The sequence below is a fragment of the Chelon labrosus genome, assembly GCF_963514085.1.
Source record: "Chelon labrosus genome assembly, chromosome: 7".
In the NCBI taxonomy this organism is placed as follows: domain Eukaryota; kingdom Metazoa; phylum Chordata; class Actinopteri; order Mugiliformes; family Mugilidae; genus Chelon; species Chelon labrosus.
Window position 1 is genome coordinate 17,777,588 of NC_140343.1, and position 23,561 is coordinate 17,801,148.

A 23,561-nucleotide genomic window follows, 5' to 3' on the forward strand; every position below is an offset into this window, starting at 1 on the left:
TTTAAAGAAAGGTGCGATCAAAAGTCACATGACCGGGAGCTGTCTACCGCTGAGGGCTGCCGGCTAATCGCTCCCTGCAGGATTCAGATGAGCGTTACAGGTGGAGCAGGAGAAAGCTCCGAGCCGGATCCGAGACGAGGGAAAAAACATCCAGTGTGAACGTTTTCTCGTGTCGACCAGCTCTCCGGTAAGTCTGACCCGAGCCGCCGCCGAGACTTTTATTAGTCTACTGTACAGACGCGTTTTTTTTTTGTTGTTTTGCGTGTGTGTGTGTTTGTGTTTTTTTTTTTCTAGTCCACGGAGCTGTGGCTTGTTGTGGGAACTGTTTTGACAAACCTGCAGCCAGGTCGGGAGGTGCAGACGCGGCGCGCTGTAAATTATCGGACTTATCTAAAGATAATAGGATATCCTAATCTAATAATAGCAGCCAAAGAGACACACTAAGCAGTAGTAGGATACGTGTACAAACAACTTATAAGCACCGCCGCGGATAGGGTTACACCGAGAGCAGGGGGACGCGCAAACTTGTCTCTGGTTGAGCGCAGGGAGACGGCCACAGGAGGTAATGCGCGGAGGTTGGATCCTAGATCACAAACCAAACTGAGCTACAAAACCGCAAAATACACATTTTCTTGAACACACAGAAAACACAAGAGCATGTTCTCTTTAATACTCCAGTGGAAATGTTTGTGTTTTGCCTGCACAGCCTGCTAAATAAAAAAGAACAGAACAGGTTAGAATGTGTTTCATTATCTTGGCACAGGATGTACAGTAGTTTTCAGCTCTGCAAGATGCTCAGTATAAACAATATTTTAAAAAGAAGAAAAAACAGTAGTAAAGTAGTAAAAGAAAATGTATAATCTAAGTCAGAAAGATTGTAATTTAATATAAATATGAGTATAAATATGAATAATATACTGTGGAATAGAAATTATGGCTGTTACATGTACAGTTTGGGGTAAGTTGTTATTGGTTATTTACATAGCAGTTTACTTTGTTTACTATGTAGACTGTCGACTTGGTTGTGTGAAAAAAAAAGTGACATTTACTGATTTTTCACATTATGACTGAATCTGATTCATTGAGGTTATGCTGGAGGAGTCCTGATACTCTTGCACTGGGGATTTGCCCAGCCGTAGCTGTCATGCTGTCTTGCGGCTCGGTTGGTTTCTTGAGGTGCGCAGGCAACGGTGGCACACATACAACACCACAGAAAATGACACATGGCACCCTGTGGTTGAGACCGAGCCGAGGCGCATTTTCTCACTTTTGCTGCGTGTGTGCACATATAATTACACCCCCACTTTGAATGAAGGGTTAGTTTGACACCCCTGGATCATAAATTACATGATCAGACTCACGCAGTCAGTGAAGTGGCTTTCAGAGATTTCACAAGTGCTGAGAACCGCGGTCGGGTGGGTTGAGTTTTTCTCACGACAGACTGTCAGGTTTTAAATGAAGCAGGAGGCTGGTTGAACTGGTTAGTTAGTTAGTTAGTTAGTTAGTTAGTTGATATTTTCCCATCTGCATGAATCTCTGGCCAATTTCTACCGTGGCACCTGAATAAAGTGCAGTGTATCAGTAATTGGTTAATGGTTTATTCTACATCTCTTTCTATATGATTTATATCATCATAAACTGAATATGTATGATTGTTTGGACTAATTGAGACATTTGAAGGTATTGCCTTGGGCTTTAGGAGCCTTTCACTATATAATGACATATTGTTTCATTCATTTTCTTGGTTTTAAGTGCTACAGATTGAAGGGCTTTGTTCATTTTCCCGTCTTGGATTATCCTGTTTGTCAGTGAACTTGTCATACAACACAAATAGAGCAAGACGTTCGTATTTTTCCTCAGGTGCCCCGGTCTTGCAGAGACTTGTCTGGGTGCGTGCGTGTCTCTGTGCATATGTGTGCTTTCAAGCATGCATTGACACACAAGCAGAGTGGTCTCTTGCACAAGTGGTTTGTGGTGACATTAATGAACACGTTGCTGAATTTCGTCTGTATTTGCGTTAATGATTGTTAGTTGTCTGCCGGCTTTGTTCTAATAGCAGGCTTTAAAACTGTACACACAGCGTGTTTTGGGAGTATTGTTTTCAGCTAATTACGACTCTCCTGCACGCCAAAACAAAAGCTGGCAAACGACTGTCATTATGCTAAAAAAATATTTTTTTGAGGGGGGCAAATCTGGACTTGCAAAAATATAACCCGGTGCTGAACTGGGGCGTGTTTTTCAGTCAATGTTTCACAACAGAGTCTGTCACACACAGCGTGTCAGAGGTGAAAACCCTCCCACAGCTGGTTTCCTGTTTAGGCCGCTGTGATGGAATACTGTATCATGGCCAGCTCACCCGCCACCCTGCCGTCCTGCCCACAAACAGCTCAGCTTACTCTGGACTGGCAGCCGAGCCGACAACGACACAGGCCATCAACTGGCTGAGCAACAGGCCTGGGAATCAAACAGGCATCAAACCTGTAGAGCAGTTAGTCAACCACACAGGTAAACCAGTTACGGATGGAGGAGGAGGAGGAGGCCTCGCCCATGCACGGCAGCGTAGTGCAAACACACAAATGAAGGCTAAAGTCCATGCCTAACACAGTTGTGGCTCATTCCAGCTGTTTTCTTTTTGGATTGTGACTCATGGGGATGACAACGGCACTCGTGTCTGTGCACGTTTCAGATGCTGCTGTGTGGGGCCTTGTACCCTGCATGTCGCTGTATAGAGAATACACCGTAGCGGTCTAGTTGCTATTGTGGAGACTCCTGAACAGGCTATAAATATCCTCATGCTTCAAGTGGTTGGAGTGTCTAGAGATAGCGCTGCAGGCCTTCTTCAGCGTATTGTTTGAGTCCATGTGCAGCTGCTTGATGAGTAAAATCCCACCAGCAGTCAGAAAGCTATATACCCTTTTGATGATTTTTGCGCGGTAGAAATACTGACATTTACCTTGAGATGTGAAGAAACCGTTTTAGTCAAACCCTTGTTCTTTGTTCTTGTTTTTTTTTCCTGAGACTGACTCTGGGGTCGACCGGTGCGTCAAACGTCAGGTAGGCTTTGTGTTGATGAAGAGCCGCGCAGTGTAACAAACGGAGGCGATCCAGTGGTTCAGCGCTGTGTAACTCCGCCACGTGTTTAATGACAGCTCATTGAGCAGGTTTTGCTGGCTGTACTGGAATCACCATTGATCCCCTATAAACAAAAGACATAACTGATTTCACACCAGTCTTTCGTAACGTACCATTTCCCTGAGTGGAGAGCACACCTAGGGTGATGGTGGTTTATTGCTGTTTGGTCACCAAGGCGTAAAAGAGACTTCATTCAACCTAAAAGAAAGAACAAACAGCCCAGCGATGAGAAAAAGTGAAAACAAGGCGCTACTGTTTAATACTTAGATGTTAATTAATCATCCATCATGTAAAACATTGCGTAAAAGTAGACTCATTCTGACTAAATACATAATGGTTTATTAATAATTTACTTGTAATATGCCATCGAGTTTTAAGCCATGATGGTAAAGGGTCAAACAGTCCATGGGAGAGTCCTTCCTGATTAAGAAAGCAGCAAAGGAAGAGGATTGTCACCGTCACATGAATCATAACGTGGTGATATGAAAGCTAAAGAGTCCCTTACAGAAATGTTCATGGATGTATAAAAATACTCTGCTTTGAATAATAATTTACCTTCTTCAATAAGAAAAAAAGAAAGCTCAGAAGTTCAGATAGAAAGTCTTGACGTCTCCCTCAACAGATATATCAGTTGAATTAAGGGATATGTCTGTGATCAACGCATCCCTTTGAGTTTTCAGCTCACGCTCGTGCACGCTGGTGTCAGAAACCCAGCCGTACAGTCTGATCTTAGCGGCGCTCTGAGAACCGTTCTGCAGACGAATTTGAAAAACAGTCTTTTCCTTGTCAAACAAATCGGTCTGCACAATGAAGGTCAAAAATCCAAGATAAGTGACGGCGACGAAAAAAAACATTTCCGACTTTACTTTTATTCATGAATTATTGCTTATATGGAAATATTAAAGCTGCACATAGCTCATATGACTGTGGGTAATGTGGAAAGGTTGCGATGAACCTGCAGAGAAAATAACAAAGCATTCCTCGGCTCTCCAAGATGTTTGGGCATCTTTTAGGTCACCGTTGTTTTTTGCAGGGAATAAAGATCTAATAAATTATTTGTGCATTACCTGCCCAGCCCCTAACAAGAAAAGAACGATGTAAGGGAGAAGATAAAGACATAAAAACAGATTTAGAAGTGTAAATGTTGGACTTCCTGACCAGACGCATGACACCAAATAAAAGCTAACATTGCTTAGTGTCTGCTAGATGTGTAGGCTAATAGGTTTACAGTATCAGTGCTGTGTTTTCAGGTTATCCTGCTGCCCTAGAGACTTTTTGTGGTTAAAATTCCCAGTAGGATCTCTCGCTTGTTTTTGACTTTTCAAAAAGACTGAAATTTCATTTATTTACATTACCTCCAGATCAACCATAGGGGTCCCAATGGATGTTAAAATCAGCTGTGTGTGAGTGTTGACTGTTAAAAACCCTCAGCTGTGCTCAGCTACCCCCTCTTGTTTACACGTGCAAATGTCAGTGTGCGAGTGTGACCCCGGATAAACAAAGACGAGCAAAGAGGCACAACTGCTGCGTGCGCTTCTATTATCGTAGCCATACCTGCCCGTCTGCACCTTTTGAAACTGTCAAAATGCTGTGGAAAAACAACCTGCACTCGTTCTATAGTGCTCAACCTACGGTCCTGCCAGCCCCCTTTACCCTAAGGTGGAAAAGTATGCAAGAAATAGGCCCTGTGACAACAAATGAGCAGCCCTACACATGCAGCGACTCGTCCCACTGTGTCAAGTAACAACAAGGTGGGAGTAAGGCGGTTAGCTGCAAAACGCATATTTAAAACCGAGGCTGTTCAGAAGGTGTCTCTTGAGGAAATTTGAACGCTGTCATTCTCTGTCAACACGGAACAAGACTCTACGGTTTGTTTGAAATCTGCTACAGCTGTGCCGAGCTGCCGCTGCTTTTTGAGCACTGTGCACCAAAAAGAAAATATTTTTTTTGCTATTTTTTATTTTATTTTTTTTTAACCTCGCGAGTCTGTCAAGTGTGCTTTGTGTGTTACTCTGAGATAAAGTGCCTTGATGAATTTTGGATGAGGCTGCATCGCTCAGTTAGTCGAAACGGAGAGAAACTCTCCAAAGAAGCGGTGAGTCTCAGTTCTGCATGAATCCCCGGGTAGGGATGGGGGGGGGGGCGCGCGAAAGCAGTGAATTGCTGCGATCTGCATGCATGCCCAGACCTGAGCTGATCCCCTCTGCTGCTTGAACCCCGCTGAGCCCAGAGGAAGCAGGTTTTTTTTTTTTTTTTTTATCAGGGAGGAGGACAGGAAGATGCAGAGAGTGGAGGAGGAAGACAGAGAGTGGGGGTTGGTGGGCAGGGTGTCACTTAACATCCTCTACAAAGTTTACCGTTATGACTTGTTACAGCCGTCGCTGTAAGTGGTGCTAGACGTCTTTGAAGCCACAAGATATATTTGTCTATGTTTTGCATACTCTCATTGCAGTTCTCATGAATATACTTTGAGCACCAGCAAGCAGAGCATGATTCTTCATGCGTCATCTTTTTCCTTCTCTTGTTATTGCCGTCACTGTCATTCTGGTTTTTAATCAGTCTCCCGTGAACACCCACATAAATAACAACAATGACTCCAAACTGATCAAGTATCTGTGGGAAGATCCACAGAGGCCCGTCCCCTCAACCCATAGGACCCAAAGGCCCCCACTAACTACATTCTCTTGCCAGACACCACAGGACACCCTCAGAAGGCCCATGTCCATTCTCTGATAAGTCACAACTGTTTTGGAGGCACAAGGGAGACCTACAAAATATTAGGAAGGTGGTCATAATGTTATGCCTTTCGGTAACCATATAAGAGGATAAAGCAGTACAGACTCCATCACATCTTTATCTCAGTTATTAAAATACAGGGGTGTCACATCTCTGCATAGCCCCACGTCATAGTCTTCCAAGAATCGTTACGCAGAGCACAGAAAAAGTGAAAAGTATAATGTGCTGGAGGCAAACCGAGTGTCTTTTTCATTTTTCAAAAGAATATACCCTCCTGTTAATGGACCAATTTTTTCCAGTCTCAGTAGAAAGTCGGTTTTTCTATTTCATGGGTTTGCTTGATTGGATGTATTCGTGTCTTTGCAGAAGTGGGCGACCGTGAAAATGATCTTCTCCAGCATCCCTCACCACTAGCCGACAGGATGGCTTCTGCTCCTCCTTCCAGAGAGGACACCGGCAGCTCATTAGCACTGCGCTGGAGGCTAACGCCGACATAGATATCCGCCGATTTCAAACTGAGCCGAAGCCGGGTGAGCTCCATTCCACGATCCTGGTTGGTCATCTACGTGAGCCGCCTTTAGAGCTTCTTTCTAAAGAAACAGGACTCGTTGTGCCAGGGTGGCCAGGAGAGTGACGTCACCACGGTGTTACAACATCTGGACTAAGAAACTTGGAACATGTTCTGTCTCTGACTGGGTGATCTGGTGGCAGGGCTGGACTGTGCGGCTCTTCCACACCCAGACGAACCTGGACTCTGAGCCATGTCTCTTCTCCCAGCCCTGAGCGTCGTCTGTGGATTGATGCTCCACGTTTGTTGTAGTGCAGTCAGTACTCCCTACTCTGTCCCACGGAAGACCATCCCCTACCACAGTAAGTCACACGTGACATATTACTGCTGTTTCTACTCCTCTGCTGGACCAGTAAATATGAGCAGAAGTTACAGCGTTTGAATATTTATTTATACTTTAACTGCTTTTGCTTTACAAGTTTATTAGTTTTCTTTTTGGGGTGTTTTTTCACCTCTGGAGTCTCACGGCTAAAGTGTGGGAGGAAAATGGAGCAAAGTTCAACGTGGTGATGCAGCTTTTTCTGTGCAGACGAACTGAAGCTGTTCAGAGAAGAGGGGATCTTCAATTACTCGACCATGCTCATGAGAGATGACCTGGGTGTGCTGCTGCTCGGGGCCAGAGAGGCCATCTACGCTCTGGATATCAACAACATATCAGTCAGAAAGGCTGCGGTAAGATGAGCGTTGAGCGATGAAGAGTGTTTATATAATGAGCCTCGCATTTTATAAGAAACATCCTGCAGAGCTCTCGGATATTAACATGCAAACTACTAAAGCAGGTGCAACTGCGTCGCTTATGTTTTTTGATACCTCTTAATTTTATGACTGCAGTTAAAATGGAACATTTATTTCTTACGATATTTTACTGGAGTTATCTGATTAAACTGTCTCAAGGCCCGACTTGTCGTGCTTAGTCACTGTTTTCAACTCGTGTCCATTTATGACCCTCAGTCTGACCAAAGTTTACTTTCCTTTTAAAGTCCTGGCAAAGTGAAAGGTCCAGCATTCCACTGGAAAGCAATCTGGAAATCAGAAAAATAAAGCTGAAGTGAATCAAATATCCCATCATCACTTCAATCATTTATAAACTCCACAGATGTATCTGCACACAGACAAGGGACCACTTGTTTGCATTAGCGCAAGACTGATTAATTATTGCACATATAGTATTAGTATTTGTGTATCCTGTATATCAGTTGATTTGATGGGCTTTATATTTGAACCAAAAATGTCTTTCTTTTATTGGCCATGATAAAAATCCAAATAAAACCAAAGTCTAAGAGCCAACGGCCCACCTTTTTCCGGTACGTCATGCACCGTTGGCACTAGGGGCTGTGGCTCAGTAGGTAGAGCGGGTTGTCCACGAACCAGAGGGTTAGCGGTTCGATCCCCGGAACGTGCCACATGCCGAAGTGTCCTTGAGCAAGACACTGAACCCCCAGTTGCTCCCAGTGCGTGGCACTGGTGTGTGAATGTGTGTATGCTTGTGTGAACGAATGGGTAGATGTGTCTGAGACTGTAAAGCGCTTTGAGTGCCAATAGGTAGAAAAGCGCTATATAAAAGCAAGGCCATTTACCATTTACTAGCCGGACCACGCGTCGCCGGCTTTAATGGCCCTTCAGAAGGCTTTTCTCTCTTTAAGTCTTTATCTTATCGGAACATACATTAATACACTAACATTTTCCCGACAACATGATCATGTAGAGCGAATAGACCAACTGTTCAGCCTGATTCGGCGGAGTCCAGCTCTGTACCACAGTTTGTAGCTGTTCCTAGCTTCCAGGGCTTCTAGCCTAATAGTAACTTTTCCAGTTTTCCAGAAGAGTTTTTTTTCTTTTCATGCAGGCTCGGATTGGCCGTAGTCTTTGCAATGTGTTCAAGTGCAACTTTTTGGAGACGCTGGCCTCAAGTCGCTTGTGTCTGTTGCAAAATAATCAGTACTGGCCTCAAAAATCCAGTGTCTGTCAGGTCATAATTTATCATATAAAGAAAAGACATTCTGAAAGGTCTGTGTATCTTTTATACTGTACGCTTTTTGGCCAAAGATTAGATTGCATCGTGTTCCGTGTTTTGCTCATCTTCAGCATTTCTCTCCACCTGACTAGTGCACATTTGCCTGAAGAATTTGAATGAATGGTCGCGTTGGTGAGACAGTGGTCTGTTGTTCATGGCAGTCATTTACACGTCTAACAGTCACAACTAAAACAGGTACTCCCGTCCCCCGAGTGCACGGACTGGTCTTGATGTTAGACAAACAGCGGAGAGTGTGTGCGTGTATGTGTGTAAACTGACTCGTGCGTGTGGGGTTGCAGCACCATTCCTGCGTGCTTTGACACGACACTCTCCTTCTGTTGATGCAGGTGTACTGGCGAGTCACGGAGGAGAAACAGAGGGAGTGCACATACAAGGGAAAACAAGCTGAGGTTTGTGTAGTGTCTTTCAAAACACAGCTCGCTAACTTTAACTTCTAGGCCAGCGATGCAGCCTTACAGGGCGGCCGCTGGCTGAAAGCAGTTTACTCCCTCTTTCGATTTATCTCTCTGCATTTGTAAATCATTTATATGAGAGAGTTTTTTCCCTCCTTCTTCAAGTCTTTACATAGAATTCTCTTTGAAGTGCTTTGCTTATAGCTTTGTACCGAATGTCCAAATAAAGGCACGAGGAAAAAATGGTTGTACACAGCCTTGACCTCTGGGCCTGCAGCTCAACTGTGCAGTCCCTGTACGTATGTGGCATGTTTGTGTTTTTGCGGCTGAACCAACAAAGCCCTGACCTCGACATTCTCTCTGCTGGATCTTGTTGCAGGTGGAATGCAGAAACTACATTCGAACCCTGCACAGGGTGAACGACACCACGATGTATGTGTGCGGCACAAACGCTTTTAGCCCCACCTGTGACTATATGGTAAGTAGAATAGGACGTTGGCCGTGAACATTTTTATAATATAATAGGAGAACTCCTTCATTGTTTTTGAAGTAATAAAACTTTGTGATACTAATACTTGTTTAAAGAACACAGGGGATTACACATGTTTAAAGGATGAGGCTGGCATTATCTTTTATTATTCCTATTGTGAACAAACCACTTGAAAAGACTGACTTGGTTTCAGTCTATCTCTCAGTGCTTTTATAAATCGTCTGGGGATCTCAAACCTGAGGCCTCCGGCTCCAACTGAAGATGTAAATCTTTAAAAAAAAAAAAACATTTTAAAAATGCAGTGTTGGATTTTCTTTTTAAAGTGCTGAGTGATTGAATAAAAGAGCAAGTGGAGTGGATTTGTTTTATCTGCAAACGTCACTCAAACAGGAGTAAATAGTTCATGTCAATGGGACTGTTTGATGTTGTGAATTAATGCACAGTTAGTGAATACTTACAGCCAAAGTAAGCTGTTAGTTGGACTAACTTAATTCAGCTGTGGTGCCCGTTGCAATGAAGGAACCGTGTGCATAAGTGGGATTAATTACTCATTCATTCACTTCATTTGGAGGTGTGTTGCACCGAGGAATAAGCTGCATGTCGCAATATTGATGCTTAGACAAATGACTTGTCAGCAGAGTTTCTTTATAGTTTGTTTAAGTCATTATCACTGGATATGTTAACAATAAGAAATATCACCTGACTTGTTTCCTTAAGGCTTCACGCTGCAGTCCCTTTAATGTCCAGTGTGTGCCTTTCCTGTGAATTCTCCGTCCCTTTCCAGTGAAATACAAATAAGAGACAACACGTTATATCCACGAGCGTCGGATTAGCTGAATTTTATCCCTCATATATATATTGACTTTCCAGAATAGAAACTTTTTAAGCCTAGCCCTTTATAATGTTAGTATAGCTCATGGATTAAGTTTATTTTGGCAGGAGAGTGAGCGGGAATATTCCCCACTGCTTCACCACAGGATGTTGAATTGGTCCTATGTAAACCTGCGGAGCCAAACAGCCTCATTTGTTTAAATGAACACATAAAAGCAGACATAATGTTGACTTTAACTGATGATGCACCACGATCACAATATGATTCATGTTGGGAATCGATACAAAAACCGTAATATCTTTTTCTACACTTGGCGAGTATTGGTGCAAATGTACGTCCGTGGTGTCTGAATACAGCAACACTGTATTCTGAGTTTCTGGCTTTCCTCCCGTTCAACAACTTTTGCTTTCCTGTCTCGTTCTCTTTGTTTCCGACAGACGTTTGCTAATGGACAGCTGAGGCTGGAGGGAAAACAAGAGGAGGGAAAGGGGAAGTGTCCTTTTGATCCCTTTCAGAGATACTCCTCCCTCATGGTTGGTGAGTGTCGGACTCAGTTGCTGCCAAAGGGAACAAAGTGCAGAATACTGCTGAATCTTCGAAGTGAACCCACATGAAGAAAAAAAGAAGTCAGCTTTCACTTGCCACATGATTTGGGCACCAAATATCACCAAGTATATTTGCCAGTGCTACCTGCTCACTTGGCCTGGTCATTTAGTCCCATTAGCTGGCATATTTATGAGATATTGTTCCAGCTCAATGTGAATAATAGATTTCCAGGAATTAGTCCTCATCTCTTGTTCCTGTCCAACAGGAAATGACCTGTATTCTGCTACATCCATCAACTTCTTGGGCTCTGAGCCTGTGGTCCTGCGCAGCTCTAACCAGGCCCTTCGCACTGAGTTTAAGAGCTCCTGGCTCAGTGGTGAGTTCCTCTCCTGCAAAAAAAATAAAAATAAAAAATGGTCTTGCAGATTGTAGTGATTATGTGTTTTTTAATGCTTTTCCTAAGTATTTCTTTTGTGTGATTTCAGAGCCAAACTTCGTCTACATGGACTTTGTGGGTGAGAGTTTTGATAGCCTTGAAGGCGATGATGACAAGGTGTACTTGTTCTTCAGTGAAAACGCCATGGAGTACGACTTCTACAGCAAAGTAACGGTGTCACGGGTGGCCCGTGTCTGCAAGGTATCATAAAGTACAGATTAAATCTAATCAACACAAATTGCGCTAGACTCCTGGCCTGTCTGACACGGGTCTGGTTGTTTTTAAAAGGACATCACCCGATGCTCTTGTCTCCGTGTTTAGGGAGATATGGGCGGACAGCGAACGCTGCAGAGGAAATGGACGTCGTTCCTGAAAGCTCGTCTGGATTGTTCCCTCCCTGAACCGAGCCTGCCTCCCATTGTCCAGGATGTCTTCCTGCTAAAGAACAAGGACTGGAGGAAGAGTGTCTTCTACGCTGTCTTCACTCCGCAGTCGTAAGTATTTACTACCAAATCCTGTGGTTTTATGGCTCAGGATATGTCCTCTGGTCTGATTTATTGTTTTGTGTGAAACTTCAGGTATTTGCCACTTACTAATCTAATTGACTGGCAAGTGATTGATTGATTAAAGGTTTTAAGGGATTCTGCAGCAAATTAAACAACAAACATTTTGCTCGGCTGACCATGCGATGTGTGTTTCCAGGAGCTTGTCCCAGGTATCTGCGGTGTGTTCATACAGCGTGTCTGCTATACGGGACATTTTCAACGAGGGAAAGTTTAAGACACCTGTTGCTGTGGAAACATCCCATGTGAAATGGGTGATGTACACCGGAGAAGTCCCAGTCCCCAGACCAGGAGCGGTGAGTTTGAAGAACCAAATCAGAAAATAAACGCGTAAAATTCGTCAGATTCGGAAAATCTAATTTGCAGTTTTGCATTTTCAGTGCATCAACGACGTGGCGCGTAAAATGGGGATGAATCGCTCTCTGGACCTTCCAGACAAAACCCTACAGTTCATCAGAGACCGCCCCCTAATGGATGAGGCGGTTCGTCCACTGACTGGAGGACCCCTGCTGGTCAAGAGGGGAGCGTTGATGACTCGGATTGTAGTGGACAGCGTGTTGGCCCTGGACGGAAACAGATACGACGTCATGTTCATTGGCACAGGTAAACTAGTTTCTAACCAAAAATTAAAGTATAGAAAAATGGCGTGTTCATCACTCATAGTAAGAATGCGGGTCAGGGCTTTTAAATGGTGAGCTTTTAAAGCCACCATTAGAAGCATTAGACACACACAGACATATTGGACATGAGTAACTGATGTTGGTTAATACATTGGTGTCTGTAATATTCACCCACTGTTTTAGTATTAGTATTTTATGGGTACTAGAAGGTCTTTTTTTCTCCGTAACAGAAAACGGTTACGTTCAGAAGGCCGTCAACTACGCTGGAGAGATGCTCATCATCGAGGAGATTCAGCTGTACGAAAACCCTGAGCCTATCAGTATCCTTCGCCTCTCATCCAGCAAGGTAACTCCCAATAACAGGTCCATTATGAGTTTGGCTTATCATCTTCACTTAATGGTCCCTGGAAATAATGTATGAGCTGTTTGCTAAATTTATGTTTGAATGTGGTGTCAGTTAATTGCCACTTACAGGTAATAAAGAGGCTTCAGTTTTGATCATTTGCCCGTGTCTATGTGTGCCGTCACAGGGCCTACTGTATGCTGGTTCAGAGTTTGGCGCAGTCCAGATGCCCGTCAGCAACTGTAGCCGCTACGAGACTTGTGTGGACTGCATCCTGGCCAGGGATCCTTACTGTGCCTGGGACTTCTCCACTAAGCAGTGCACATCTGCTCGCTCAGATGGTGCAGTGCAGAGTCTGGGCGGGGATGTAACTCTGTGTCCTCCCCCAGGTACAGGCATTTTTATTGTGCTGCTAAATGCGACAATATTGTACGAGTTCCAGCAGTATTATTAGTAAGCGGACGGGCTAACCTTGTGTTTGTGTGTGTGTTTTTAGATCCGGTAGCAGCTGTCAGCTTTACCCTCGTTCCAGGGAACAACATCCAGCTGCCTTGCCAACTTCACTCCAACTTGGCGCGGGTCCACTGGCGATTCTCTGACCAAACACTTCACTCCAGCAACAAATACTACATCTACACTGGAGGCCTCCTCCTCTTGAATGCTTCTGAATCAGACTCTGGCCTGTATGCTTGTGACTCAGTAGAGCAGATAAATGGCAGAACATACAACCGGACAGTGGTGGTTTATCATTTACAGCTCTACTCTGTGCCGGCAGTGGGGGGCACCCCCACTCCTGGCACGGAGGTGATAAATTCCTCTATTCACGGTCCTAATACAGCTGCACCAGCGCCGTTGCCAGAGGACCCGCAGAATCAAAGCGACACTGGCAGGGTAACGCATCTAGAGGTGGCTGTGGCTCTGCTGTCGCTGCTTTGTCTCTCCCTGATGGGGATTATCTTTTGGCTGTGGAATCGAGGAAACCGGAAGTGCTTAAAGTTTGAAAAGAGCTCGAGCGAAATCGAGGAGAAACGGCAGTCGGCAGAGTACATGCACATCCCGAACAGGACTTCAGGGATAAAGCTCCTGGGCGCCGAGTCCGAGAGACCTTGCAGTGCCAATAATAATCACTCTGTTGTTGACTTCAAAAGGAACGGGGAGCACCACTTCACACCTATGGCCAACATTTCAAGTCTGGACGGTCTGGGCTACATAAATGATGAGTCAGAGATTTGACTCTGCTGAGGTATGGGCTTCGGTCCAAGGCCAGTGCACTAATTACCTTCCTATAGGTGTGCTTTCACTGAGAGCTTGTTCTTAAAAACTCCTTTCACATTATAAATTCTTTTGATTGGTGTCCTGATTCTTCTTGCCAATTTCCTACGCTGTCTTTCATTTCCATGTTCTTACCGGGCAGCTGACGTTCTCCAAAAAGACACTTATCTGGTGGGAAAAATCACTCCAGGAAACTCTGATAACAGTCATCTCTCTCTCTCTCTCTCTCGCTCTCGCTCTCGCTCTCGCTCTCACTCTCTCTCTCTCTCAGACCTTGTATGATGACATATTGTGAATGCATCATTGGTAATGTATTGTGTACAGCCAAGACCTTTTGGACTATTTATTTGTTGGAAATTAAGTTTTTATCAGATGTAAACAGTGTCAACAACACTGAACAAGTAGCATTTCATTTTGTGGACACTTGTGTTTATTTAAGAGCGCATTTGCCAGTCAGAGCATAGCACCAGTCTTTGGCTTTGTTAATGATCAGTAGGCTACACTATTTCTTTATTTCCTGGACCAGAGATACACCTCTGCATTTAAACACTGAAGAGACAGTACGTGATACACAGTCAATGTTGTACCCGTGTGAAAAGACAACAGCTCCTAAACTACTAAATGTTATTTAGTGTGAACTAGTGTCAACCGGGACATTGTTTGGGTACGGTGATATATTTCAGATTCCAAGCACATCCTGTAGTCTTAGTATGAAAAACGCAAAAATGTCATAGCAGTGTGGAAGTATTGGGCGTACGTTTCTGTCAGTAAATCTGGTGTCAAACTTTGGAAATGGCTGCCTTGTTCCTAATAAAAAAAAAAACAATGTCGCTGAGAGTTTGACGTGCACGGAGCTGTCAGCGATGATTAGCTCCTTTTCTCGCACAATGTATTCGAAAGCTGAAAATGACGTGCTTGTCATCGGGATGTTTCACATGCTCCCAGAGGGGAGTAGGGCGGGGCGGCGTCAACACACTCTGACACCACGTTTATTTGAGACGTTTGTTTTGGTCAAAGCAAAGAGACTTAATGTAGCCTGTGTTGTCATTAACACATGGAGCTGCCTATGTCTCAGACATAGAACTGTAGATATGAAAGAGTTCAAGTGCTCAATTATTCAGCAGCACAGAATAAGAAAGCTGACATGAAGTGAAATAAGGATATGTATTAGTCTTATAAGGCCATAAATTAATAATTAATAATACTGTCAGTGCAGTTGCATTTGGTGCTTCAGTACCACGAGCTAACGACACTCTTTTTGTTTTTAAATCTGAAAATGAAAACGGGCCAGAAGACTTAGTGTGAGTTGTTTATAAGTTTGAGAAATCACTGTCGGCTTTTTAAGCTGCCCTCTACTGCTCCCGCCAGGATTTAATGAGGCTTCTTCTCTTGCTTTCAGCTGTCTTGACAGTCTCTCTATGATGCTCACAGGCTTGCAGGTTTTTTTTTTAATCCCACACTCAATTTCTTCAAACATTTCTGAATAAATCAATATGACAGCAGTAGCATCTCTTTGCCCTGGAGAGGTGTTGTGCACCGAGAAGGAAGACTGTGGTCCAAAACTGGTTGCCCAGAGCAACTGGTATTGTTGAGGTCCGTCCTTGCCTTTTTGGGTTTGTATAAAAAGTGTTTGAAAAACATGATGGTCTAATGATACTGTAGCTGCTGCTCTTTGATTTTCCTCTATGGGATCAGTAAAGGCACAGATGTGGACAAAATTGTTGGTAGCCTTTCATTTAAGAAAGAAAAACCCACAATGGTCAATGAAATAACGTAAAACTGACAAATCAGACAATCAGATACTGACATTTTGAATTGTGGTTCAGAATCATTGTAAAAACAAACTAATCAGGACTCATGGAAGGCCACTTTAGACTAGTCCAATGTTTTGGTCTCAGCCATTCTCAGGTGTTTTTAGCTGTATGTCGTGGGTCATTATCCCGTTGGAGGGCCCATGACCTACGACTGAGACCAAGCTTTCTGACCCCCCGGCAGCACATTTCGCTCCAGAATGCCCTTGAGTCTTGAGATTTCATGGTGCCCTGCACAGATTCAAAACACCCTGTGCCAGATGAAGCAAAGCATCCCCATCTGTCCAAAGGACATCCTCCCAGAAGCTTTGTGGCTTGTCAGTATGAATTTAGGCAAATTTCAACCCAACAACCCAGTCCTACTCGGTTGTCTTTCATCAAATTAATTTTGGCTCAAACAGCGACGCATGGTGCGATCTGACACTGATGCACCTTGACCTTCTCTTTAGAAGTTGTTCTGGGCTCTTTGGTTACCACTGGGATTATCCTTCTCTTCAATTTGTCATCAATTTCTCTTTTGTGGCAACATACTGGGAGGTTAGCTACGGCCCCATGGACATTAAACTTCTGAATAATATGAACAACTGTAGTCACAGGGACATCTAGCTGCTTGGAGATGGTCTTATAGCCTTTACGTTTAACACACTTGTCAATAATTTTGTTTTTAATCTCCTGAGACAACCCTCTCCTTAGCTTTCTGTGGTCCGTTACACCACCATACCAAATAGCACAGAGACTACGTTTCACCATTTAAATAAGGCGGACTGACTGATTGTAAGTTTGAAGAATTACCAATGAGACTGACTGATTGCTAATTACAGGACACGCCTTAGTTTAACATGTCCCTATGGTCAAATTATTAATCTTTTCTAGGGGTACCATCATTTTAGTCCAGGCCAGTTTCATTAGTTTGATTTTTGAAATGATTCCGTTGAACCACAATTCAAAAGCAATGTCTGATTTCCATGAGTTAATTTTCAGTAAATTTTTATTTATTACTTTTGTCAGTTTCAATTTATTTCAGCAACAATTAGTTAAACAATTAACTAGCCCAGACTGACACAATGTCAATAAGAATCTTTATTTAAACGTTGCAATATCTCAAGGTTAGTTAAACATATCCATTATTATTTTGTCACTTATCAAATAACAGAACAATCAAAATACTAAATTTGGCAGTTGGCCATGAAGGACACTTTAGTAACAGAAAATGTATTTTCAGTTGGTGAGGCAGGCACCTTTTTCTCTTAAGTCAGGACAATATACTTTATACAGGCTTTGATTGGATGAAAATATGCTCAAGTGTTACATTACCCGAATCGACAGCCACAATAAATGCTTTAAATCAGTCACGTCCAATTTTAGACTGTATTTAAACAACCCATATCTACGTGCAGGATTTATTTGGTTTATTTATTGGTTGAAACTAATTAGAAATAAGAGACTATTGTTCTAACACAATAGTCGCAATGCAAGCACACCGTAATCACTGGACAACATTCACTCGATCTGGGGAAAAAAAAAGAAAGTGACTGGAACAACAGCTGATAAGGTGCTTCCACAGCAGGGCACTGACCACTAAAAGCAAACATTGGAGCTGCGGAAGAACAGAAACTGAGAAATACTGAGGCAGAGTAACAAAACAATGTGTACTTTGGGTGCGACTTTTTTTCTTTCCAATATCAAAATCATCACAGAAATAGGCAATTGTTTTTGGCACATCAGTGGTAGTGACACATCACACCGTTCAGCTGCTTCACTGAAGCATAAGTCCACCAAAAAGAAAATGAAAGAAGTCGTATTTGTTAAGGCGCAAGTCAAGCAAGTCATTTTTTTTCCCCCACATGCAAAATGTGCACGCAATATAAAGGCGCATTTCAAAAAATCACAGGCAAGCGTGGAAACTATGTATCAAAAACAAACTAAAGTCCTGCCGCGGCACACACAAAACACCAGAGGAAATCGTGCAGCAGTCTGCAGACTCTTGTTACAAAAAAACAAAAAAAAACAAAAAAAAACCTGCTCTTAAGCATACTATAATTTCTAGCATGCAGCTCTGGTAATTCACAACACAGTTCTATCATAAAGGTCCATAAGGCACACACTTCATACACTGCTATCCTAAATCTGCTCTTCTTCAATCTTCAGCTGAGTATCTGCAAGACACTGCATAAACCGATATTTTATTTAATCATATTATTATATTTGTCATTCATTTTTATGAACTTTATGTAAACAAAGTTTAAATGGAAATAGCATACGTTGAAATTACCCTCTACTACACTCGTAGGGCTTCAATGGGCTTTAGTGACAAAACTCTTTGATAAAACCTTCTATAGTTATCGTGTCCTCTCATTAAAAAAAACACACCGACATAATCTGAAATGTAAGGGTGAAGCGGTGTTCTGAAGTGTCATCTTGAGCTTCGTGTAGATGGTTAGCTATCTGTCTCCATCTAGAGGTGACACCGAGGCATCACCAATGGCTGTTGTCAGGGTAGCTCGGCACAGAGGCGGGGTACTGGGGCAAACTGGGGCCTTGGGCCGTCTGAGCCACGGCGTTGAACCCTGCCTCCCTCACCGGGGCGTTCTTCCACAAGCCGGTGCTCCACTCTTCTTGAGCGCGCTCCAGGCTACCGCCACCACCGCGGTACAGTCGGTGCACCTGCGGCACAAAACGAAACGTGTGTGTGTGTGTGTGCGCGCGCGTGTGGGGGACTACTCTAAGTGCGCGTGTGTTCGGGTTAACATGCACAAAAAGGTGAAAACTAAATTAAGGCAGCTCGTGTGATCACTCACCTTAATGAGAACCAGTGCCATTAAAGCAGTCACCAGAGTGAAGAGCAGAGTTGTGATAAGCATCACTATAGCGGAGCCCACATTTTGGCTGAAAAATGTCACTGTTGAAATCCAGCCGCTTTGATGTGATGGCAAGAGCAAGATGGAGTAGTACTGGTTAGTGTTGTCAGACAGTACACACACAGCAAAGTGGATTTAATACAAACGTCATCCAAAGTTACTAATGAGCCATGAAGCAGTGAGAACTCAGAAGCAGTGAAAAAAACAACAGCATAATGATGATCAGCTGGCTTCTCATGACACACTGCACCACAAGTGAACAGGGTTCTTATAACAAGCATTTGCTGAGTTGCTGGACTTTTTACGAACTGACTTGCATTGATAAATAGCGTCTACAAATGATTCTACATGCAATTGCCAGTCAGTTTACGTAATAGTTTCAGAAACCACTTCAAGAAAAAAATGTGTGAATAAAACTTAATGAGTAAAATAAAAACAAGAGCTAGTATGTGAAGTGGTTGGACACACTACCCCTAGAATTCCTTACCTAGCCTTTCTTTCCATGTTTACATTCAACATCAAGAGGACGGTGGCACAACAAACCTGGCAACCAAACGCAACGAAGCAACTCGTGTACTACAATTGGAAAATATAAAAAGTTGCACTATTTCACCATTTCATCCGCCTTAGTCATAACTGAACAGATGTGAAAATGCCAGGGGAAAGGTGTCAGACACATTTTCCAGCTGAGAAACCGAAAGAAATAGTCGTGACACACACTGATTGAAAACTGTGTGGGAACGTGTGCACGGTGCTCAAAGCTGGTGTGGTTCAACTTACCACGTTCCCCAGCCAGGGATGCCCACAGCTTGGATGAGGGACAAGACGCACTGAAGGAAGAAGATGAAGAAGAAGGCCATGAAGTTGAAGGAGCTATCAGCCCTGGGGAGAACACGGAGAGAGAATACGAAGGGGTCACGGAACAGAAAGCAGAGGCCGAGAGTTGGTTTATTTCACTTGTAATGTCGCTTTTCTTTCAAACCAGCAACACTCACAGTCAGAGGCTGTCAATAAAACAAGACAGAAATGGGATAACAAAAAAGATCACGTTATACTGTAATTAGTGTTGAGAAATTAGACAATATATGATACAGATAGTTATTTTATATTACCTATTTCAATACTTCCAGGATTAAAATAATCATTCTGAAAGTTACATCTCAAACATTTTATAATAAGACACAGAAAATAAAAGGATGGACCAAATGACGTATAATGACAGAATGCTAAAACTAACACCACAAGCTTCCTAGCTGCTGTGGCTAACTGTAGAAACAATGCTAATCTAATACACGGTTTGAGATATACCACTTTCCCAGAAAGCGAGTACGTATGTTTGAACCCCTTGGAACAACCTGGTTTTCTGCATCGTCATAAAATATGATCAAAGCTTCGTCTATAGATGAATAACCTTCCATGTCCCTTTAAACATCCCCACTGCTGGTGAGATCATGCTTGATGCATTGATCATTATGATCAATATTCTCGGCTCTGGAGCAGCAGTAGAGATCCATATACAAGTCTGTAGATTTCTGCTGTGAACTCTCTGCTCTGAACTGTGTAAACTGTGTCCTGACGCAGAAGGAGCGAATCAGCCTGAAATCACGACGCTTCCGACATCCATACTTGGATGTTTTAATGTTGGTATAAAGAGTCCCCTAAAGTATCAAGACGCTCTTTGGCAAACTTAACTGTTTGATGGACTTGCATACTGTATGGGAAACCAATAAACTAGCTCAGGTGACTCAATTTTTCCAAGTGAATATGAATCTAAAATGGTTTGAAATCTCCCCTTCCTGTAGAAACTGGATTAGTCAATACCACACAGCGTATCATGGCTCATACGGTTTGTGCGAAAAACCACACTGTGTGGCATCAGCCCATTTATCTGTCTTCCTGTGACAGGAAAAAGAAATTGAATTCGGTCTGATAATATTATATTTAGATCTATTATTTTAGTGCCACATGGTTTAATTTGCATTTTAGAGCATTTTGTCCTGTTCAGATGCAGAAAACCTTTTAACGCTTTTATAACATCCATTGACCAGCGCAATACACGTTTCTCTTTCACAAGTGACGACACCAAGATGTAAATCATGTCCACAACACCGCTGCCCTTTCAAGCTCTAAGAAGTTTGATCATATTAGCGCTGTCTTGGCTATATTACAAGCAAGGTCTGCAGTCAAAATCCTCCGTCTGACTTGAAGGTTTTAAGTAGACTACTTCCTATATTCCGTCTCATCTTTTAAATCGCCCATTCACAGAAAAAGGGCTCAAAATCACGGAGGATGATGAGATGGGTGACATGTGTGGCATCATATTTGGATGTGCGGGGTTTTATTTACCGATCATCACATCGGTAAAGGTGAAGCTGATTTAAATACTGAAGGTAGTTTGTAAATTCTCCCCATCAATAAAGTCTGATCACACCATGTTTTTTTTTTTTTCTATATTTTGTATTATTAATCCAAATTTGCTGAGTAACTAAAGCTGTCAGCAGAGGTATAAAATGTGTATTACCTCTGACAGTAGACTGAAGCGTAAAGTAGCAGTCATCATAACCATGGACAGTAAATTTGAGTAAAACACAGAGTTTGCTTATCCCCCGCGAATGCGCCACACAAAAGAGTCATGGGGGTGTAATTTCTAAATCACATGATGTCCCCAGGTAAAACTAATCCTGTGTGAATAGGGATTTAAAAAGGCAGGCTCTGTTAAGATTTTCCCATCTAGGCCTTTAACCCAACATTTTTTCCTTACGTGACGGCCAAACATGACACTTAGTAGCCTGACTTCTGTTTTTGTTTGTACCAATTCAAATTCAAATTCAAATTCAAAATGGGCTTTATTGGCATGAAAGTTTCTTAAAAAAAAAAAAAACAATATTGCCAAAGCAGAGCATTAAAGTACAATACAATAAATCAAATGTACTCTTTAAATTTACCACTCTGTTCCCGTGTTAATACTTATACCTGCAATTTCAGGGTTGTCGGCATGGATGGACGGTATCTTAACACGTTAAGTCTTATTGAGTGTGTTTGTTGTTACAGTATGCAGAAAATCCTCGGGTGGTGTGCACTTCAAATAAACTGAAGCTGCCTTAAAAATGTGCTGGTTCAAGAGAATTACCAGATGATGACTAACCTGAAAGCTTTGTAGAGTGGTCTGAACCAGCAGGTGTAACTACAGGGGCTGAAGAGGACGAGCCAGAGCAGGGAGAAGCCGAAGTTTACCGCGCCTCCACCACCGGCCCACCAAGCAATACACGAGATCACGTTGAAGCAAAGTGTAGCTGAATACACTGCAGAGAGGAGAGGAAGGAAAGTGTGGCGGGAGGGAAAGGGGGAAGGAGAAGAAGGGAAGTGAGTTATTTGTAAACTCGAGCTATGATCTGGAAGGGATCCGTCCAAATGACTTAAAGTTAACACATGTATGTGACAACGCGTACTCATCCAAAGTGTGTAGACTCTGCGCACTAATTGCTGGTGGGGTGCAGGAATTTCTTCTTCAATATTTTGGTAAAAGCATGGCTTTATTCTTAGAAACTGGGGCAGGGGAGGAAAGTTATTCTCCCGCGCTGAAACAGGAAACAAAATGTCAGCATCATGCAAAAATTCATACATATATTTGACAGCATGTCTGAATACACGGCAGCAAGGAGAGGAATAGCGGGGAAACTGTACCTAATACTTTAAACTATCAGATTGCATCTTACAGTTTTTCCCACAATAGATAGATAGATAGATAGATAGATAAGCAATTTAAGTGACAAACCTGCCATTTTGAAATCCCTCTTCTTTCCTGAATAGAAATACACAGAAATCAACCGTTAACACTTTGATGTCATTCCAGGCATGTAGCACGCTTTTATACAATCTTCACCATATTTTTTTTTTCTGTTTAAAATAGTGTTTATTGTCGTATGGTGACAATTTCAATGATTAAGATGACCTACAGCCCATGTCAGGACTAGAAAACGTCGTACTACCAATTAATCTGAGCAAGCGTGCCTCCACTGGAAGTACAACTTTGTTCAGAGTCAGACTGTTAACTAATCCTAATACGCCAACACGAATTTCTCCTGTTTCTAACTGAACTGTACCTACGTGTAATCATCAAACGTTTACTTTGTGTGCGATATTACACAGTAGATAGCGGCTTTAAAGCGTGTTGTTGGGTAGTTCAGTGGTCGAACAGAAAGCAGATAGGAGCATAGCGTCTCTTTATCTCACGCTGCAGCTTCATTTGACTAAACGTTTGGCAGCTGACACGGACTGGAAGAGTTTCTACCGCTAGCAAGTTAGCGTCAATCGTAATAGATATGTCAGTTTTACCGGGATAACGTTTATCTCCTTACGTTTCCGTCGACTACTGCAGCAGGGGTCCGGGAATAATAATTCAGGATGCGCTTCTTCAAACCCCCCCCTGCTGCCACCGAACTGCGACTGCGCCGCAGCGAGTAGCGCGTGTAGTTCTCAGCTGTTTACATTCGACATGTCCGGTCGCCCGAAGAACTACAAGTCCCAGAACTCAAGTGAGCGGTAAACGGAAAATGCGTGACTCCAGCATGACACCCGCCCACAGAGAGGGGATCCCACCCATAGACTGATCCCACCCAGTCCCTAATGTGTAAAACTGTTTGAAACGGGACCTTGTAATCTTAGAGTAGATAAGATAATTTCTTGTTATACATTTAACAGCTGAGTCAGAGAGTACGTTAAGATATATGCGTTTCAGAATGTGTGAGTGAATCCACTGGCTTAAAGGTAATTTCACGTACTGTGTCTTGCTTATCATAACAATTGCTGACTAAACAGTTCCCCAGAGAGCACCAGCATAACTGGACTTTATCGCGATTGCTGTCGTTCATGTCATATCAATAAATGTAAAAAATAAACAGCCTTCAAGTTTCACATTCACACAACA

At 42.9% G+C, this 23,561-nt stretch overlaps 2 protein-coding genes across 5 annotated transcripts; one reads left to right on the forward strand and one right to left on the reverse strand.

The window, feature by feature from the left end:
- The first annotated feature begins 86 nt into the window (after positions 1-86).
- LOC311490740 (semaphorin-4E) lies at positions 87-16,739 on the forward strand. Of its 2 annotated transcripts, none has more exons than XM_084548399.1 (14): positions 87-187; positions 6,235-6,738; positions 6,966-7,108; positions 8,798-8,860; positions 9,243-9,341; positions 10,623-10,722; positions 10,997-11,107; positions 11,217-11,368; positions 11,489-11,661; positions 11,870-12,026; positions 12,111-12,333; positions 12,581-12,696; positions 12,881-13,082; positions 13,190-16,739. In XM_084548399.1, exons 2-14 carry the CDS (start codon positions 6,630-6,632, stop codon positions 13,924-13,926), a joined length of 2,385 nt encoding a protein of 794 aa, XP_084404525.1. In that variant the 5' UTR covers positions 87-187; positions 6,235-6,629; the 3' UTR covers positions 13,927-16,739. The 2 variants fall into 2 exon arrangements, with proteins under 2 accessions (XP_084404525.1, XP_084404526.1); XM_084548400.1 differs by lacking the exon at positions 87-187 and adding an exon at positions 5,106-5,227.
- Positions 16,740-16,838: 99 nt separating this feature from the next.
- On the reverse strand, positions 16,839-23,109 carry scamp4 (secretory carrier membrane protein 4). Of its 3 annotated transcripts, none has more exons than XM_084548403.1 (7): positions 22,993-23,109; positions 22,410-22,436; positions 22,084-22,212; positions 21,780-21,936; positions 19,415-19,516; positions 18,575-18,692; positions 16,839-18,440 (listed from the first exon to the last, which is right to left on the reverse strand). In XM_084548403.1, the coding sequence occupies exons 2-7, from the start codon at positions 22,414-22,416 to the stop codon at positions 18,252-18,254; spliced, it is 702 nt and encodes a 233-aa protein (XP_084404529.1). In that variant the 5' UTR covers positions 22,417-22,436; positions 22,993-23,109; the 3' UTR covers positions 16,839-18,251. The 3 variants fall into 3 exon arrangements, with proteins under 3 accessions (XP_084404529.1, XP_084404528.1, XP_084404527.1); XM_084548402.1 differs by having other exon boundaries at positions 22,970-23,075; XM_084548401.1 differs by lacking the exon at positions 22,993-23,109 and adding an exon at positions 22,742-22,928.
- Between the last annotated feature and the right edge of the window lie 452 nt (positions 23,110-23,561).

Bases quoted from the DNA above. Each gene is read 5' to 3' on its own strand.
- scamp4 (XM_084548401.1), bottom strand. The intron at 22,213-22,409 runs GTTTGTCACTTA...TTCCTGTTTCAG, and splicing joins GAGGGATTTCAAAATGGCAG to CGCGGGAGAATAACTTTCCT. The intron at 19,517-21,779 runs GTTAGTCATCAT...TGTTCTCCCCAG, and splicing joins CCACTCTACAAAGCTTTCAG to GGCTGATAGCTCCTTCAACT.
- LOC311490740 (XM_084548399.1), top strand. From the start codon at position 6,630: ATGTCTCTTCTCCCAGCCCTGAGCGTCGTCTGTGGATTGATGCTCCAC. The intron at 7,109-8,797 runs GTAAGATGAGCG...CTGTTGATGCAG, and splicing joins TATCAGTCAGAAAGGCTGCG to GTGTACTGGCGAGTCACGGA. The intron at 12,697-12,880 runs GTAACTCCCAAT...GTGCCGTCACAG, and splicing joins TTCGCCTCTCATCCAGCAAG to GGCCTACTGTATGCTGGTTC.